General features: G+C 36.8%; 1 protein-coding gene across 1 annotated transcript in view; it reads right to left on the reverse strand.

The window, feature by feature from the left end:
- The window catches only part of COL28A1 (collagen type XXVIII alpha 1 chain), a 66,338-nt gene that overhangs the window by 35,248 nt on the left and 10,745 nt on the right, over nt 1–20,345 (reverse strand). The window contains exons 10-18 of the mRNA XM_040549130.1: nt 19,870–19,914; nt 19,186–19,239; nt 8,730–8,798; nt 8,031–8,099; nt 6,650–6,718; nt 5,132–5,200; nt 3,528–3,596; nt 2,416–2,484; nt 1,000–1,068 (exon numbers count right to left, since the gene is read on the reverse strand). Coding sequence (XP_040405064.1) covers nt 1,000–1,068; nt 2,416–2,484; nt 3,528–3,596; nt 5,132–5,200; nt 6,650–6,718; nt 8,031–8,099; nt 8,730–8,798; nt 19,186–19,239; nt 19,870–19,914 — 582 coding nt within the window. The remainder of the gene's footprint in view (nt 1–999; nt 1,069–2,415; nt 2,485–3,527; nt 3,597–5,131; nt 5,201–6,649; nt 6,719–8,030; nt 8,100–8,729; nt 8,799–19,185; nt 19,240–19,869; nt 19,915–20,345) is intronic.

Below are 20,345 nucleotides of genomic sequence, written 5' to 3' on the forward strand. Positions count from 1 at the left end.
TCCCCAGTTAAATATTCTATAGAGCCAGAAAAAGGAGAACTTTAAATTTCTCTTAAAGCCTTCCACCTAATCCTTAAATCTTGGTTTTGTATTAAATAAACTTGCATTTTTCAGCAAGTAAAAACTTGAATTTAAACTATTTGTTATTCTGTGCACAATGATAATATGATAAGAATGCAATTTACTTGCTAAGTCAAGCATTTGTGACTGAAGAACGGGTCAGCTGGACTGGCTTGTCCAACCTAATCATTTCTCTCGTGAATTACATTACAGTCTTTGGTTTATCTGACTTAATGATATTGCATTGCATGAAGTGGATGATGCTCATAGATTGGCTTGTACCCGAAATGAAGGTGTTGGTTAGAAACTGCCTTGCTTGTTGTATAAACTGGTCTAGGCGTTACTTTTAAGACAGACCTTGCCACAAATTGTTGAAAATATCCATATGAACTAGTCCTGCAACGTGCTTCTTCCATGATCCTCAGAAAAATCACTGAAATCAAAATATCCATGTCATTTTAGCCAATTTTTGGGGAAGCCCTGCTTGAAATGGCAAGGATCTGTTATACAGGTTTCAAACTGGCAGCTGAAGTCAAAGCTGTAAATGTTTACCACCTCTTCTAACACATAGGCAGTATGAACACTGCTGTCACACAAACTTTTTTTTCTTTTCTTTTTTAATCACTGCAGAGGAACAGAGATAGTAGAAGCCTTTCTAGAAGGCTGTAGAGATATCTCATTAGCTTAGAAAAACTGGGGACAAACTCTTTCAGTTATGGATGCAGTAATGACTTTAGGAGAGAGGGTGGGAGCCTTAGCATAGCATTTTGAGTTTAAAGGGTTGAAGTGTGACATTAAGGGAATATCTATCATTGAAATTCCTTATTATTTTGATTGTAGTCAATTTATACCAAAAAAATGTCCACTTCATTTATCATTTATCAGCAACACTGGAAAGAATCAGAAGACACTTTAAGAAGCAGTTAAAAACAGGCTCACTTTAAGTCCTCGTAATCCAGTTGCTGGGAGTCCTGGTTCTCCTTTTTGTCCACGTTCACCTTGTTGACCCTAGTAACAAAAAGACTTCTGTTTGACACAGGAATATAATTTAGCTTCATTCATTACTTGTATTATCTCACCAACTGTTTTACACATAGAGGTGGTCAAATTTTACACCAACTGATTTTTGACTGGAATATTCCATTCTGTCAAAACCCCAGTAACTTGTAGGAGTGCACCTATTTTATTTATTTATAGAAAGCCTAAGTGAATCATGCCATCTTTCTTCATGTTGTTTTAATCCATTTAAGTATCTTTTATTTTCTATTTCCTACTGATATATCAAAGACTCTGCTGTCACTGTAAGAAAGATGAGTCCAAGTAAAGAAAAATCAGAACCTCAGTTTAAAAGAAAGTTTTGCCCTTGCAATTCTTCCTTCCAGTAGTTCAAAAACTATTTCTAAAGAAATCGGAATTAAATTTTTCAGTTATGCTTTTTAAAATATTTTTTTCACAGTAAAGAAAATGTCTTCAAACATAACATATTGCAGAACTACATCATTTTCCCTGCATTAATATTTAACACTGTTGCTGTAACTGCTACTTACAAGCCAAAGTAATGTCCAGATGAAAATGACTGTATTTCTCCCTGCTTTTGATGCAGTGACTACTGTGATTCTTCCGCCAATCAAGGTGATTACTAAGCACACAACTGCTTTACAGTTTATTGGTTCTTTCCACTTGTTCTCCTGAATATTTTGTCAAATTCCCTTTTTTCCTCTCATAGAGTTCTCACCTGACACCATATTGCTGGAGGCTTGGAGTTTGGCAGCAGTAATTTTTTACCATACTTTCCCGTTCTCCTCCTCCTTTCCCTCTTGCTATGGTGCAGTGCCACCTACTAAATAAACTCTAAATAAGTTCTTTTTTCTCTCCTAGTGTTTCTGACTTTGGTTTCATCTCTCTCTCATGGTCACCACGGAAGGCTGAAGGACAGACAAGCATAACAAAAAAGAATTGGCCTGATGAGATCAGCCGTAAGTCTCCAGACCATCGCTGCTTTACAGCTAAGTTGCTTAGTAAAATGCTAAGCACAATGTGTATAAGACACCAAATTGATTAGATATAAACATGTCTGAAAGTCACTTTGTTTAAAAAGTTGTGTTCATTTGGAAGCCAAAATCCACATTGAAAAAGGTGTGGATGTCAGCCGAAGCCTTATGCTCCATTTGGGGAACACCTTAATAAATGGGTGTTTTTTCCTCGAAGATTCAAAAGTAAATGTTATCTCCAATGAACAAGTTCTCCGGTGAACATTTTCATCTCATCAAAACACACTCTTGAAAAGCCTAGCAAAGGATACATTGCTTGTTGCTTCTTCCTAGTGATTTTTTTTTTTAATATCTTAACCATTACCTTTGGACCTGGCAGACCAAAACCTTTGGATCCTTTTGCCCCAGGATTTCCTTGTGGACCCTGTACACCCTATAAATCAAAATAAATGAGTTAATGCATTATATTTTTCTATATTTGAAATTCATCATGAGTCTATCTTTCAGTTAATAGCTATTTTATCTCATCTTTGTCACATGATGTGGTGGATTTCACAGCCTTATCCAAGTGTAAAGACTACAATTACTATTCAGGGAGAAAGCCAATGGGAAGTTTCTCAGTATCTAAACCCTGATTTACTGGGATGCTGTAAGCATGCACTTTAATATTCTTTCCTAAAAACAAACAAACAATCAAAAAATGCAGAACAAAGCAAAACACACAAAAAAAGATCTTTTTGGATGTTTCTGTTGTTCTGCATCCACCTAATCGAGGCTGTTGACAAACTTCAATGGGGATTGAAATCCGGATGTGGTGGACTCTTACCTCATGAAGCCCCTACATGTCATTGTCCAAGTGGTGCACTTGATTTATCTCCTATGCAAATTATGCAGATTACACCATATTTCTATTTTCTAAATCCTAAAATCATTCAAATCAGTTGGAACCATTAATGTCAAGGAGCTTTGGCTGAAGACTAACTTGATGCCTTTTAAAATGCAAAAACACTGAGATTTTTAACGTCTCCAAATCAAAATTAGAGCTCTGATGAAGCATAAAACAAAAACTACATACAAATGTTCATTACATTCCCAAAGTGTAGGACTGATCTGATAGTTTTTTTTAATAAAGTTGGTAGCAAAGCCATTTTCTCTTAGAAGAGCAACAGAGCTCTTCCATCTTTCTCATCTACTAGGGCCACAGGAGTAGACAAACAGGATTAGAATTAAGACCAGTCTTCATAAATAGGAGATGTAGTATGCAGTATATTTGATGAAATTCATTATGTGTTGCTGCCGTTTAATTCTTTATGAAAAGACTAGAATAAATGCAGGACAGATTTCACACTACAGCTAGGCAGTTTATGGGTGTCTTCTAACTTAACAATGGAATAGACAAATACCTGACTTAGGTCATACTAGCTGCCTTCTTCGTATCTGCAGCTCAGTGTCTGCCTGTTCCTGATTCAAACTTACCTGGCTTCCTGGATTGCCTATTCCTGGTGGTCCTGCTGGGCCCTGTGGTCCTACTTGGCCTTGTTCACCCTGTATTGTATAAAAAGTATTCCAGAGAGCTAAATTGCAATAAACCATGTTAGCTGATTAGTACATTTAATTTAAACACAGAGCGGTAGTCCCCAGACTGTATGATCTTGAAGTTTGCTGCTTCTGTTTGAGTTAAATGAGAATTTTGAATACCTTAAAGTCTGCTTATGGCAATTCACCTAACACAGGTAACACCTCTTCCTTCCTGCAAACTCTATTTCATTTATAACATTAGATAATCACATCTAGAGGGATCTGCATCTTATCTTTCCAGACTGAGGTTAATTTTGCAGATTTTCTTGTACTGAAATATACAGTTGTTTGCACAGCCTTCAGAAGAAAATCTTGCAAGTGTAAAAGAGCAGCTAGAGGGTATTGTTTTTAAAGAGCAGCTAGAGAGTATTGTTGAAAAAATCTTTGTCGAGTGGTATTGTAGAGGTATTGCACAGCACTTAAGGATGGAATAGAGGAATTACGGGAGGTCATTTGGGTATTGGAAGTGGCACAGATCCATGTAGGTGTCCAGGAAGTGGGACACCAGTCCCTTCAAACCAATAGTTAGTTTAACTTACACCAGAAACCCTTATGTACTGAAATGGTCCCAAACACTTACTGCCCTGGCCATCACTGCATTTTTCGTACACAGACATGGGAATAAGACAACTTGTTCCTTCACAAGTAATCAGTCTTCCTGTAACCAAAGCCTCGAGCGAGATGGTCTGGCAGGTGCTCATTGACCATGCGTCTCACAGATAGGCCACATCAGACCACCTAGGTTGCTCTGAAGATCTTAGAGATCCATTTGACTGGACAGTAAGATGAATAAGTTCAAATCAAACTTCCCACATCTCAGAAACACACCCTGTTGACTAAGCTGCAGGTAACTCTGGATGGGAATGTCATCTTCCCCTCTCACAGAAGCCAAGTGTGGGACAGTGAGGAGAGCAGGAGTCATGGGGACATGAGGGAAGGCATAAAACAGGGAGTAGGAGTAGGGCTACATCACTAAACCATGAGAAGGAAGATCTGGATCACTATCTCTGCTCTACATGACATTTGGGCATTTTTCATCAGTCATCCTCAAGACCTATGCAAGTTACAGGCCAGAATCTCCTCTGGCCAAGGGAATTACAATTGTTCTGGATCCTTCTTTGAGGGCCTGGGTGCCAAAAAGCTAACAAATTTCAGAAGCCAGCATGTTCATTGCCTGTCCCAGGTCCATTAGACTAGATAACCCAAGGGGTTTTTAATTTTTTTTAAAATATTTAATTTAAAATATTTTAAATACAATATTTCTGAGATAATTTTAGGAGGAAAGTAAGTCAATTTCTTCCGCCAAATTCCAGCTGCATAGAATACCGTCCATAGTGCAGTTAACTTGTATAGATAAGTGCTATGAAGTTTGTGAAGCTGCATTGAAGTAGTACCTCAGATCCAAGCTAAAACATATTCTCATGTTGTTGTGTGAATAATTCATCATTAATTTACTATAAATATAACTATAAATATGACCAGGAAAATACTCTGTGTCTCACCTTGTCACCTTTGATTGATTGACCTGGCAGTCCAGTTGGACCAGCTACACCTTCAGAGCCTTTTTCACCCTAGAAATAAGTAACAGTTTTGTAACTGTATATGGGAATTTATGAAGGAAACGATCCAAGACAAACTGGTCAACACAATGTGGGTAATGAGGAAAAAAGTATTCCTTTGCAAACAAACAAGAAAAACAGCCAACGGAATTATTAGTTTTACAGAAAAGCAATTCAGTTGCAATTCATAACATGCTTCATCTGTATTCATTGCGTCGTTGAACACAGGACTTCAAAAGGAGAAAATGAAATACTATGAAGTAGGAAAGTACATTTTGAGAATGCGATAATGCGTTCATTTTGTAAGTAGATAGCAGTTCAGAACCTTCTGGTGCAAGGACATGGCTAACGTCTTTTCCTTAAAAGGAAGAAAAATCTGCTTTGCTTAGTAGCTCAAGGCTCTGGAGAATCTTGAAGCCACTCAAAGAGGGATACACTTTGATGAGAAACCCAGTTATGATTTTACCATAACTCTTTGCTTGTTTGTACTTATTTTTAAGAAAAGGAATGTTCACACATATTAAATTGGCACGTGCCCTTATGAGGTAACTGTCCACAGAGACTCATATAACCCAAGTTTTAGCTTCCAAAAATGGTAAGACAGAACAAAAATACTTCCTGAATGTTTTCTTCCAATACAAAACATAAATAGCTAAATAGTCTTTCAGAAGACAACTTATCTCATTAATGGACATTAAACTGTCAGAAAGTGTTCAGAGGAGGGCGACGAAGATGGTGAAGGTCCTAGAGGGGAAGACGTATGAGGAGCGGCTGAGATCACTGGGCCTGTTCAGCCTGGAGAAGAGGAGGCTGAGGGGGGACCTCATCGCAGTCTACAACTTTCTCGCGAGGGGGAGTGGAGAGGCAGGTGACCTGTTCTCCGTAAACACCAGTGAAAGGGCCCGCGGGAACCGTGTAAAGCTGAGGCAGGGGAAGTTTAGGCTGGACATCAGGAAGAGGTTCTTCACTGGAAGGGAGGTTGCACACTGGAACAGGCTCCCCAGGGAAGTAGTCACTGCACCAAGCCTGTCTGAATTTAAGAAGAGATTGGACTGTGCACTTAGTCACATGGTCTAAATTTTTGGGCAGACCTGTGTGGTGCCAGGAGTTGGACTTGATGATCCTTATGGGTCCCTTCCAACTCGGGATATTCTACGATTCTATGATTCTATAATGCTAGCAAAAAAAAGGTATCTTATTAAATACATAGGTATCTTATTAAATAAATAAGAGAATCATTAACTTATTACATTCAGAGGGACACTACAACTCTTTCGTAATCATCTTAATAGAGCTTTTGAACTAGGAGGGGTATTCAGAGAGCACAGTGATTCAGAAGACCAAGATCCACCATATGATATTTTGTACCACTAAAATGATCATTGCTCTTAAATAGCTTAGGCGCTAAAGCAAATTTGTCCTATGATTAAATAATTTTAAAAAACATTTCCATAAAACTACCTTTTGTCCTTGAATGCCCTCTCCTGGTAGACCTTTCTCACCTGGCAGACCATCAGGGCCACGTGGTCCCTGTAAGAAAAGAAAAAAAAATCAGATGATATTAGCAATTACATTTCTTACTGACATTTTGTCTAATTTGCTAATATAGTTCCATGCAACTCTTATGACACTGATAAGTAGCAACACTTACACAACAGCTGGCTGAGCCCAGGCAATTAAATGAAGTGTAGTAAACCTTAATTGGAGGATTTAGATAAGAAGAAGGTAATGCTGAAATGATCTGAATGACATAATGTCTAAAGACTCTATCCTTAAAACCCAAATGAAATTGTGGGTTAATTTATAATAAATATATTTACTGCTTTGTAATTTATTCCTTATAATTTCATGTACCTGAAATGGTGAAAATCATTAATTTGAACTTTTTTTTTTAATACAAAATGACTGGATAAACATACACAAAGAGAAAACTCCAATTTTTGTTTACAGAAGCACTGAAATAATTCTTTTGTTTTGTAATATTTTTGGTTCTTCCAGAAAATTCAGCTCTTTTATTATTTAAAGCTACTGAAGAGTTTTTAAGGATGATCTTGATTAAATAAAAATGTTTCTACATTTTTTGTGAAAAAATATATTTTATAGTCACAAGGAGACTTTCAAAAATAATACTAGAATGAAGTCTAACAATCATCTACATTTGTGGCTTCTTAATTAACAATCTTGTGATTATTAATGAAGTAAGAAAACTACACATTTTATACTCTAACCAGCAGGAAAAAAGAGCCACCAGCAAGCACTAACTTAATAATGGAAGAAAGAGTATAATCCTTTGCTAAAATTAAAAGCAGCTTCCAAGGAGGCTATTAGAAGAAGAGAACTGTTTCTCAGAGCTACAAAGAGCTTGCTAAAGGTAACTTACTGTAATTCAGAAGAGAAAGATGTAATTAAAAGCATATAATTTGGATCTTTGTTTCTGATGCAATTCAAATTACAGACTGGAGTTGAGGAACATCTCAGATCTTGGATTTTCACCTTCTTAAAATTTGATTTTAAACGATTTTTAAGTATCTCCTTAATTTAAACAAGGAAGGGTACGCCTATTAGTATACAACTCCATGTCCATCTGAAAACTGTATGCTGTAATCTCTCTCACATGGACCATGCAATTTTTTATTTCACCAAAACTTTTTTGGACATGACTTAATTCTCCTACTCCGGCAATTCATGCACAATTACTGTTGCAATATTAGGCTGGCATAGCTGCTGCTCTAGGCTGTGTAGAACGGCTTATGGAATCAGTACCCTATATAGCTGCTGTCATTCAATTAAAGTTGCTTAGACTTATTTATTTTCACTTCCAATTCATCTATCAACAACTTACAGGTAATCCTGGCTCACCAGTTCCAGGAGGTCCTGGGAATCCAATTTTACCTTCTCGACCTGGAGCACCCTTGTGAAAAAGAATATTACTAAGTTCAGTCTTAATTCAACTTGATGCTTTTGAAAAGCTTAACATTTATATATAGATGACTTAATCGTGTCATTAGAAAAATCGGAAATCAAACACTTAACATCTCTTGAGGTAAAACAAACATAAATGATAATTTAGAAACATTTGAAAGTACATTTCAATTAACACTCAGAACCTTAGATTGCGTTTCAGTCCTCATGCCAACAGCAAAGGATTTAAGAATATCGGTTCCCTAGTGAAGAAATAGTAAAGCAAATCTGTCACTTGATTGTATATCACAGTGACTGAGATGTATTTCTACGCCTTGAAGAATGATTATTCATTAGTGCAATCATCTGCTAGTGCTTGACTCTGATCTCAGGTATTTAACCCTCATTTAAATGGCATTATTTCTGGCCTATTGTTTCAGTGGAATCATAATCAAAACTTGGGGTTGAAGGAAAAGCAGATCTGTCATCCCCATTCTACACAAATACACAAACCAGTATTATACAGGTTTTATATTTAGATTATAAGAGTTTGAGTTTGATAAAACTGCAAATGAGAACTTTCATCCAAAAAATGACTGCCCACAGTTATCACTTTAACAGACATATAACTGAGACTTACCTTGGGTCCTGGCTGTCCAACACCAGGGAGTCCTGGCGGACCATAGGGACCTATAGGACCTTGTTCTCCCTAGAGGAAAAAACGCAGAAACAGATTATTAAAGCAATAGTCTCTTTTCGTAATCAAATTCTCCCAGAGTATCTGTCCACAACAACCATTCAGGGCTATAGAAATATGTATTTAAAGTAAAAAACAACCAACCAACCAAACCAAAAACAAACACACAAACAAACACACACACAAACAAACAAAACAAACAAACAAACAAAAAACAACACAAAAAAACCCACAACTGTTTTAAAGCTAAATGTTTTGGTTAGTAGCAAGGCCAATATCCTGGCCATACAATTTTCTGGGATAGATAATAAAGTCATAAAACCATTCAAAATGTGTTTCTTCCTCGTTATATCTTTGGTCCTGATTTTATTCAATAATTTGGTATGTGCTTCCTTCACTCCTTTTCTTGCCAGGAAGACAGTCATTTGGAAATCCAGTTGTATTTATGCTTTAAACATAGGACTAAATAATTTTCCAGTAGCAATGGCTGCATATCACAACTGTTGCTCCTATTGCTGTCTTTGACTGAAGCTCCTCTTGTTAGTTGAGTATGTTTCTACAAAGCCAATGTAGGGTCAGGTGAAAATAAGCATCAGATCTCCCAAATTAACAGGCATTTGGAGGCATAAGCAGGAGTAAGGCAGATAAAACGCTTTGAAGATCTGAATTTCATTGCCTGGAGAACCTGTCACAGACTGATACTACAAATACTAGTTCTGACACATTGGAGGATACGTTCTGAAACCACTGACTCAGAAAATTGTTAAGATCTAATTTAACCTAAGTAATTTTCTGATTAAAACGTTGTATAGCTAATACAGTAACGATTTCCAATCAGTTACAAATTTAAGTGCTTGACAGTTCTCCAAATCAGAACAAATCCAGACAGCCATTCACAAATACACATTTAATCCATGCACTTCACACAATACAACCACTGCGATGAATAGGGTCTGCACTTTGATCTATTTCGAAAGTTCAGTACAACTGCTATGATATCCCCTACGTGCATTTGCTTTAGGACCCTGATATAGAAAAGGTCTTTCAGCATGATCTCACTGGACCTACTTGTGTGTTTAAATACATACTATTTCTTCTATGTAGGAACACTAAAAACTAAATACTAACAATTTCTTCAAAGCTTGATGATTAGACGGAAACTGAAGTATTATAAGAACTGAAAACAGATGAAATCTGCAATATTGCTGGGACAAAATTCCAAAATACTTCAACCTCCTCATCTTAACAACAGTATGCCTCAAGTGCATTTTCACTGACTTTGTGTTTATATATTATATTCACTTACAACGAAGACCTGCAAATTCAAAGATTATTTAGAATTCCTTATAAATATGATAGTTTGGGAAAATAATTGTTCTAAATAATGGAGAAATTAGAGGGAAAATATCTTCAGGACCTGCCTTTTGCAGGAGTAAGTGCACTAGCTTTAAGTCATAAATGACAGATTGCAGAATAGCTTTGTGAGTTTAGCTATTCAACATGTACTAAGGGTTACTGTGAGGGACACGTTATCCATGGAAATCTCTAGGTAAACTCTAATGCTTGAGATCAGAGTCTTCACCTTCTTTGTAGCACTTCCTTTGGATGCTCTCTAATAGTTTTAGAGTGTGGCACCCAAAACTGCACACAGTACGCACGGTGAGACCACACCAGTGCAGAGTAGGGAGGAAAATCCCTTCTCTCAACCTGCTAACAATGCTGTGCCTGATGCTCCACAGGATACAGTTGGCCTGTTTTGTTCATAGCTGTTTTTTTTATCTCCTGTGTCTGTTTTGAAACTGACCAAAAAAAAAAAAAAAAAAAAAAATTCCTCAAATGGCCCATCATCTAGACTTCCAGTTCTTCCATGGAATTTGGCATTGAACATGCTGTCCTTTAAATTCAGCTGATCAAAAACAATTTTTATTAACTGTTTCCCATCAGCAGGAAATTTAGGGAAGGCCAAGAATAATACAACTAAAGCTAGCATTTGCATCCTCTTTAATTCTCTTTTCAAGCTCTCTGTTTTAACATCGCTGTACTTTAGCTGAATTTCAGGGCTTTCTGGGATGATTCTGTTTAGACAAGAAGTAGGGAAAATATGTGAGGAAATGTTTGTTTCTTTAGAAAATGATATACACTAAGAGCAACATTTTCAGGAGGGTTTTCGTGGCTTAGAAAGGTCCATTTCATTTCCAACCATAGCAATTTTGACTACTGAATTTCATTAATGCTGACAGATCACAATCAGCTAAGTATTGATGGGAAGTTCAGCTTCTGCATCAGCATGTAGAAGTGCATTGGCCGAACGGTACCAGCAAAGTCCAGTGCCCACTGGTGTGCTCTGCTTCCCAGGCAAAGGCATCCCTATGGGAGCTACACAGGTAAAACTGTTGTATTAAGGTTTCAGTAGAAAGTTTTGCAAACAAACTTCCATGCATAGAGACACCCTCCAGGACAGACACTTCTGCTGTGTTTACCTGCAGCTGTGCTTCTTGCAAAGGTGATCAAGATATACAAAACATGGCTTTTGGAAGAATGTTAAGCAAAGCACAACAGCCTAGTGCCCAAGCAAATTTGCTTTTCAGCTCATAGCCTCCCATAACTCACTACCAGTTCTTATTTCAATAGCTCTCTAATTCACTCGTGGAGCTAACAGATACAGCCTCTTGTGGTTTCAGGGTCTGGTTATAATAAAATTATGGATGGACTTCTCCACCTCAAGGCAGAGGTGCCTCAGACAGAAAGAATTAGACACAGACCACTGTAAATGCTGGCACTTTTAGAGTGGCAGATTGGAAAACCGACACAACATAAATAGTTGATTATTGCTACCTTCCAACTTCCTGAGTCTGATCAAAAGCCTACTGAAATCAATCCATTTTGATTCAAAAGACTTTGGTCAACTTGGTTTCTTTGTATGAATAGGGAAGTCTGTAAGGTGACAAAGCAGTTGCTTTGGCTTTTCTCTCTCCTCCTTTATCCATTGCCACTAAGAATCTCTCCCACTATTCTTTTTAGTATTTTGCAAGATTTACTTAAAACATGCTAGTGTGGTTACCATTCCTCCTACTAAACTCACATGCTGACAAGATGATCTGGCTTTGACAGCTGCTGGAGGTGGATCCCCACTCTGGCTTCCAGCCTGAGCAGCCATAGGCTCCAAGAGGAAACACACACAAGAGGTGCCCTCTCCCACTGCTACTGCAAGAAATGATGCACACACATGCACACACAAGCCAGCTGTAGCTGCTGCTGGACTCACTGTTTGTTTTCCCTACAGGCAGAGCTGCAGATTCATGTTTTGACGTGGTGCTTCCCTCCTCTGCCCTCTCACTCATTCATTCACACAGGTATGGGGTGGCAGCCATGGCCAGGCAGTGAGCAAAGTGTTAGCTTTTCCAATTCTCAGTCGTCATCTCTATCACGGAAAAGGCAGCCTGGGGTGTGTGTTGTGCCAGGATGAATTAGCATGCCACACAGAAAAAATGCAAAAGATATGTGCAAACTTGAAATATATTACATAAATATATCAGATTCCAAAACAACAACAACAACAACAAAAAAAGGAAAAAGAAAACCAAAAGCCAAAACCAAGACAGCAGCACGCTAGCCTACTAGGCATAAGTAGGCTACTTTGGATACAGCAAAAGCCACTAAGCACACTAGCTACAGTTGTCAAAACTAAACCTAAGAAATTGTGTAGGAACTTGTTCCATTCTGAAAAACAATGTTTGGTAAATAACATCCTCCTAACTCAGCTGAAACAATAAACCATACCCCTTTGTTGTATTTGGAAAGTGTCTTCCAATTTTTTTTTGGCCTGTTGTCCAAACAGACATCGTGTTTCATATCTATTTCTGACAACTTCTGACAGAACTTTCCAAGGACAATAACTGAGGAATGCTTCCTATTACAATTTATTTGTTCCTGCCCAAGTTTACCCACATGCTAGGGCTATGCTAATGCATGCACTGTCTTGATGGCAGTCCCAGAGAAGTTAACATTTTTCCAAAAGCTCTTCTTTAACCATGATGAAAACATTATCTAGTTTGGTTTTTTTTTTTTTTTTCTCTCCAATAACTGATGTCCTTTAACCAGCTTCGGAGCAGCTTTGTTTGTGGTTCAGTAGGTACTGGTGCAGACACTGTAAGTAGGCATTATAATAAAAAGAATGTAGAATAGCATGAAAATTTTGGTTTTGTTGAATGTTTTACTCCCTGATAGGGGAGGATGTCTGAAGATTAATGAGGGAAGAAAAAAAAAAAAAGAACCTTTTTCCAGACAAGATGCAAATTTGGAAACTTAAACTATTTCTACCTGTTTTAAAGATTATATATCAATCATATGTTCATATGGCTATTAGCAAGCCTCTCTTCTCTCTTTTATCTTCTGCAGTCATAGTGCTACAAGAAATGTGAAATTTATTAAAACAACAAAGCACTGCCAATAATAACATTACCTACACTCAGAAGGAAAATTCTGCTTTTCAAAATAGCTTCTTTGTAATCCTTCTCTTTGTTTAACATTCCACTCAAATCCTTTTTTCTCTTTCTATTGGGATTTTCCTTCAAGTTGCATTTAATATCAGCTAGAGCAATAGGAAGGAAAATTTCACTTCATCTGAGATCAACATTTTTACATATTAAAATCGTACCATTTTAAGCTTGGAAAATACATAGCAATCTACCCCCCAGCAAACAGTTTGCTATGTTATGATGAATACCAGTTAGTGCCAGCATAAATGGCTTCTTTACTTTTAGGAAAGCACATACACACTGCAAGGCACAAAAAGTCTGTATGTCAGAGTCGATAAAGCTTTCAAATATGATGATCTTTTTAACCATTTGAAACAACAATGGAAGCAGATACAGATATTTAATATATATTACTGATATTTCATATTTTTAAGGTAGTTGTGCTACAGTGAAACTATACTTCTTTACAGAGAAACTGGATTTTTCAGTCTCCTGGGAAACATATAACTTGCCAGATAAGTAAGGAAAGAATTTGTAAGTCATGAGAGAAGCAGGAACCCTTAGCAGTTCATTCTGGGACACATTTTCAGGGAAATATGCAACAAGGGATTTTTCATAGAAGCATTATCCCAAGATGTTTTCATGGAAATAAGTGCTTTGAATACCCACATTCAAACTTAACTATCTCCTTAAAAGTCTGAATACACATCTGTTCTTACAACTTTAGCTGGTAATTCTTTGAGAGTTTTTGTTAAAAGCACTCACTTTAACAGTGGCTTTTAAAGAATGTGTTGTTCTCAATCTTTCCATGAATCTATCAGGGTTTATAGAAATGTGTTATTTATTGCCAGTAGCTGGTCTAAGAGTTTAAGCAAACAAACCCAGTGTTATTTTTGAAATGATAACCATACAAATTCCCTGTTCATTACTTCCTTATGAGTGGCTACCTTAGCCACACAGGTCATGTCCACTTCCTGATTTTATGCCCCAACTTTATAATGTGTAACCAAATCATTCTGTTTGTAAATTGTCCACTGAACTTTTGAAAATTCAATCCCTCACTAATAGATTTTCAAAATTGCCTTAAATACAAACACTCTTACAGAACCTCACTTGTGCAATTGTACAGAATGTGCTTTTTAGATATTAAAAAAAATAAGCAAGTATCTAAATCAATTCATGAAAAGCTCAGTAATAGGCATATGCATGTTGCAAATTCATTTATCTAACTCCAAGAATACTAGGAAAATGTGGATCTGCACATTTTACATTTTCAAACCCAATGAGATACGTTAGCTTTGCAAAAATGTAAGCAGCTAAAACTTAGGACTGAGAAGTTTTCTGGATCAAAATTAATGACATTACATTCACTCTTAGAATTCCTGTTTTCTAGAAAAATCATGGTGATTCTATTTCCTTTTAGAAAGGAAACTAAGATGCACGAATGTTTTCTGTGTTAGAATATTTACATTTTTTTCTATAACCCTTTTTTATTACTATTGAAGGGCATAGGTGTCTTCTAATAAGAATATAACAACATAACATAAGAGGTAATAAATAAATCCGATGCAAGTAAATGTTGTAGCCAGTTACAATGCTATTTTCCTGTATTAGCCAAGGCAGATAAGAGATATGTAGAACAGCATCAATTAAATCACACAAAGCAGGCTACTAGAAATGTTGGAAGGGAGATGGGATTCTCTTTGGATAATGCTTCTGGACATTAGTGCTTAGGGCAGAATATATTACATTTACAGAGCAAGTAAATGTTTTGTTTTCATCTATAGAGAATACTAACTTTACCTCCTGTGTCCCCTTACGAAAGCCTATGCCTTCCTGTAATAACTTCAATGTGATCTTTGAGAAGCTAGCCTAGCAAAAGCAAACACTACTGATTTAATCAACATACCGTCTGTTAACAAGCCATCTAGCCGACTCCTGGCAAACCAGGCAGCAATATAGGATATTACTGGAGCAGAACCAAGCACAGCATGGCTTTTCTCTTTGCTGACTTTATATTTCTAGTACTTTTAATCTTCCTGTAAATGAGATCCTGTCTTTTCTTTGTTTCTTTGTTTGTCTTTGGGAAACGGTTGTTTGCATCAGCCAGCAAAATCGTACTGTAGGCCAACCATGCTTTCATAGTGAGACAAAACACAATCAGTTCTTTACTCATACAAGCTGCAGTTTGACAAGAGTCAAAAATGTCTTTACCACAGGTAAAAGTTATAAATCAAAGTTCTGCAATTTAATTAATTGGGTGTGGTAACTTCAAAAGAACTACAAAAGCTTTTTCTTTTTCTTTTTTCTTTTTTATTTTTCTCTATATGTTCTATAGCTGGATAGAGTATGTAGTACGCTTTGATGTAAGTTTTTGTTTCATGTTAGAATGCAGATAATATGTTGTGGTTGATGAAGCTGAAGTATGCCTTAAAGTGAATGACCTTCAGCAAAGAAAATATAAAGCACAGCTATGAATGGTATTCTTTCTTGGTATTTTAAGTTAGTGAGAAAAGATAATGTAGACTTTGGCATTAACAATATAATTGCTCTTTCGTAAATTTAACGTCTTCCTAGTGAAACATCACCGATAAACACCAGAAAGTCAGTACAGAAAAACAACAACAACAACAACCAAACAAACAAAAAAACGGAACAGGGAACAGGCCCAAAATGACTGCTCTAGAAGACAAGAGATACAGAGTGAAATTAGCCAGTTCCCAATTCCTAACTATTAATAAAATTTCCTGTTCCTCTCTAATGTTTTTCTTTTAAAATGAACATGTTTTATACTGAATTGTAAGTTTCCTGTTATCATGTAAGTTCAACATTTGGTTAAATATAAATATATTTAGTCAGGGAAATAAATAATAATATGGCATAAGGAAAAGATGAGTTAACATGTAATATTATTTATACAGAAGCAGGGTTTAAATTTGTCATTTTAAATGTCTCAGCATCTTTATGGAAAAAGTTTATATAGTAATAAAACTATTTAGATTTATTTGAGATGCTACAACTTTGCAGAAACGCAAATAGAGAAAGCTTTTTAAAATTTTACTTAATAGCAAAAGCTGGTTTTAGTTAATATCACTGAACTGTGTTCTATGCAGCATATAGGCTGCTCTACAAATTCATATATGACCTTGGAAAGAAGGCAAAAGTAAGGTGACACAGTTTAGTTTTGTAGTAAAGAGGTTATTACAGATAAGGGCTAATTGCAAAGTGCATCAGAAAGACTTTCAGAGATTAAAGATGTGGTTCAGCTCCATATGAACACCCGTAAACTTTGGTGTCTACATGGAAACAGGCTACAAGTGGAAAGCTGTTCAATGTAAGTTGTGGGACTTTGCAAACAATTCAACTGAGCACTGGCAATACAATAAGGCAGCGTCATATTGTGCAAACAGCAAGAATTATACACTGACAGATTAGGCAGCATTTTAAGAGAGAATAAGAGAATGCAGATGGATAACAAAGGAAGTAAGTAAGGAAAAGTTCCTTCCAGTAATTTCTTGGATGATGTTTCTGGACTCTATGCTACATTGCTTCAGACATATCAAATTTAAGCAAATAAATTAAAGTTGCAAAACCAGCAACCCTCTCCTGCTGGTGGCTGCCAGAGCCAGCAGCACAGATGACACCATCCCCAACTGTGTCTGCCACCCAGCACTGCAAAGCAGAAGGGGTATGGCACTGCATTATGGTCAGGGGTGGACTGAACTGGCCAGATATTTGAGTGAACTGTAGACTTCACAAATGAGACCCAAAACATCTGTAGGCTGAGCTTGATCTGGAGTTTATATTCTTAGGAACTGAATCTCTCCTTTCAAACCTCAACATGGCCCACCAACAATGAATATAAATGTTCAGCAGTGGTGTTCTGCATTATGTCATGTTGATACTAATGCCATGAAACTGCCTTCAGCTCTGCTAAACCAGGGTGAAGTCACTAGCTCGGCTCAATAAGCAGAAAGTATTAGCATGGAAAGGCCACGGGTACAAGGAAGGGCACTAAGAATAGCCTTACTTATTTTATACGAGACGGTTATAAATAACTGCTACTTTTCAGATATATTGTATTATGTGTCATGAAAACTAATTTTAAAAGAGCAATTGACTAATCTTTCTGTAAAGACAAAAGATATTGGAAAGATCGCTATGTGTCTGAACCAAAAAAGGCCTTGACCTTTATCAGCTGAATGGGTGTTTATTAAGCTATAAAGAACTACTGATTATCTGTAGTGATCATTGAAAAATTTTTCACTCATCTCAAATATGCTCCAAAATGCCAAAGGTTGGCTTTGGCACTAGGTAGGGTCAAGAGATAACCTCTACACATACCTATGTTTCCTCTATATTCTTTAGCTTTAAGTATAATTACATAAGTGCAATTAAACTCGTCCGAGAGTGTTTTTATTATCATAGATGTCTGAGCCTGAAAAACCTTGGCTAGAGATCTTAGTCAGCAAGTTGCTGAGTTGGAAGCTGAAAAACAAGGAAACTTTCATACTGAAAGTCTGCAACAAAAATGAAGAGGCCATAAATATTGCACCCAGGTAGAAGAATTATAGAGAGCCAGCTGCAGGTATTTTAGGTAAGTGTATAAAAAGGTAAAAAAAAATAGGTAAGTGTATAAAAAGACTGACAGAACAACAAATAACATATTACAAATATGGTTTAGTGTACAACAAAAGTATCTACAGCACTATCTTGGACTCATCAGTGTGAAATGACAGATAAAAAAAATTACAGTCATTTGCCGCACTGAAATTAAAGAGAGGCATGACTTTTCCACCACATTCATGAATAGCTTCTTTCAGACCCTTTATCCTCTTTCTTTCCTCACTTCTGAAATATTCTGTAGCAATTTTCCTAATCAAGCATTTTGTGAAAAGATGAAGACACAAGAAGTATGAAAAAGCACTTGTCAGGAAGAGGAAAATCATGGTGGATGCCAGTATTTCAACCTTTTTACCATAAATATTTCCCACATCTAAGTTTATTTCTGTGAATCTTCAAATTAACTTGTTGCCTAAGAAACAAAACATGAATGTATAAATGTTGCATCCTTGGCAAATTGTTCTATGTGAATTCAGTTGCCTTGTAAAACTTAGATATGGCATTCTATTATTCATGCAGTGGTAAAATGTCCTTGTCATTACACCCCATATTTTCAAACTGACACATAAAAGATCTTTCTGTACCAAACAATGATGTTAATAACTGTTCTGTGGGCAAGATAACTGTATTCACATAAAGCAATTTGCCAAAGGTTTGAAAATCAGAAGACTGCCTAAATTAATCGGATACCTTACCCATTTTTTTTGCCTGACAAGCTGTAGTCATTATCTCCAAATGATCTATTTTCAATATAACTAAGGCATTAATTGTCACCAATTCTTACACCCTTATCAATTTTAAAGTTGTCCTGAGCTTTTACAGTATATAAGCAATATAAAAAATGACTTTAAAAACTCATTCTCAATATTTTATAACCTCCATCTAAAATCACTTACAGTGTTTAAGCACAAGGCGTTTTAGTCAAAGATATTCTAGAGAAAACTTCCCAAGTGACGGCAGAAACAAAGACATATTCAGATGGTTTAAGTTCCAAATTCAGTTGCTGTGGCTCTAGGTCCCTAGCAGCACCCAACTGTGGCCCTACAAAATGCTCTCCCAAGCTCTGATGGCTGGGCTCGAGGACCACGGTGGAGCACAGGCTGTATGTCCCAACAAGACAAAGCCTACATACCACGATGACACTACTGTGCACCGTGCAGGTGATCTACGCAATTTTTGTGCAAGGGACACCACTAAAAAAACCTACTGAGGAAAAAAGTGCGGTATAAAGATTGCATGTGGATTTTCTGCATCCTCTCTCCTTATATAACACCTACACATACACAACTACATCTTACCTTGCTGCCTTGAATGCCCTTCAGGCCTGGCTCACCTGGAGGTCCACTGACACCCTACACAAAAGTCAAAGTAGAGAATGAGTTTCCTTTGAAGATGCACGTAATGTTTCTCTTGAATTTGGCCTGAACAGGATACAGTAAAAGATAGCGCAATGCTAAGCTCTGCTTCATATTCTGTAAAGTGTCCAGCATGCTGGAACTCTATTGTTAATGTTCATTAACCAATGCTGGCAGAAAAGATACTCCATACGAATTGCATCATTTTTCTTACTCTTTTCCCAGCTTTTTAATTAATCATGTCAGATTTCAGTCTCTCCAACAAAATTCTGTCTCTCTGGCTGCCTTGTATTTCAGGAAGACCGTGTTCAGGTTTCCAAGAAACATGTAAGATGGATTTAACAAGTTAGGGTATGACTGGGCATGATTTTACACTAAGGGCAAGAGAAGAGCTCTACAGTTGGAAAGCCCAAATGCACCACTCACCTCTGAAAAGTTTTAAGCAGCAGGAGCCAAAATTTTTTCTTTGAAATTTATTTTTAAAAGACAAAATTTGCCAAACTCTGCCATCTTGGTGCCTCAGGCACCGAACATGCTGCTCTCCACAGAATTGTCAGGTTGTATGTAGAACAAACTTACAGAAAATAACGTTTTTTCTTTCTATTCCTTACCTTTTAGTTCCCTTACCTGAGGTCCCCGAGGTCCCCTTGGGCCAAAAGGACCTTCCAATCCCTAAGAAAAAATAAGATTCAATTATCATATTAAAAAGAAGTTGCAATTACCTGCTACAAAGTATTGAAAACTGCAGTGCACATGTAGTGACCCATCTCTCTCTCTCTGTTCAAGTATTTTCTAAGGAGTCTGTTTTCTCTCCATGATACTGCTGTTCTCCTTCTGTATTCTGTATTGTTGGTTACGTTCCATTTTCAATAATTGGCTAAAATACTTACAGAACAAACATTGTGTGGATGGCTACTTAACGTCTTAGCTATTTGGTTAACTGGTTGTTCTTTGCCACAGGTCTTGAAATTCTATTTCTACCTGTATATTAGATACAGAATTCTTATTAAAAAATTAATTAACATTATAGTGCTTATACCAGAGGAACTTCAGCTAATTTTGTCTCAGTAACCTAAACTATAGCAGGGTAGAATCACACTAAT

Source organism: Cygnus olor, chromosome 2, assembly GCF_009769625.2.
Source record: "Cygnus olor isolate bCygOlo1 chromosome 2, bCygOlo1.pri.v2, whole genome shotgun sequence".
NCBI lineage: Eukaryota > Metazoa > Chordata > Aves > Anseriformes > Anatidae > Cygnus > Cygnus olor.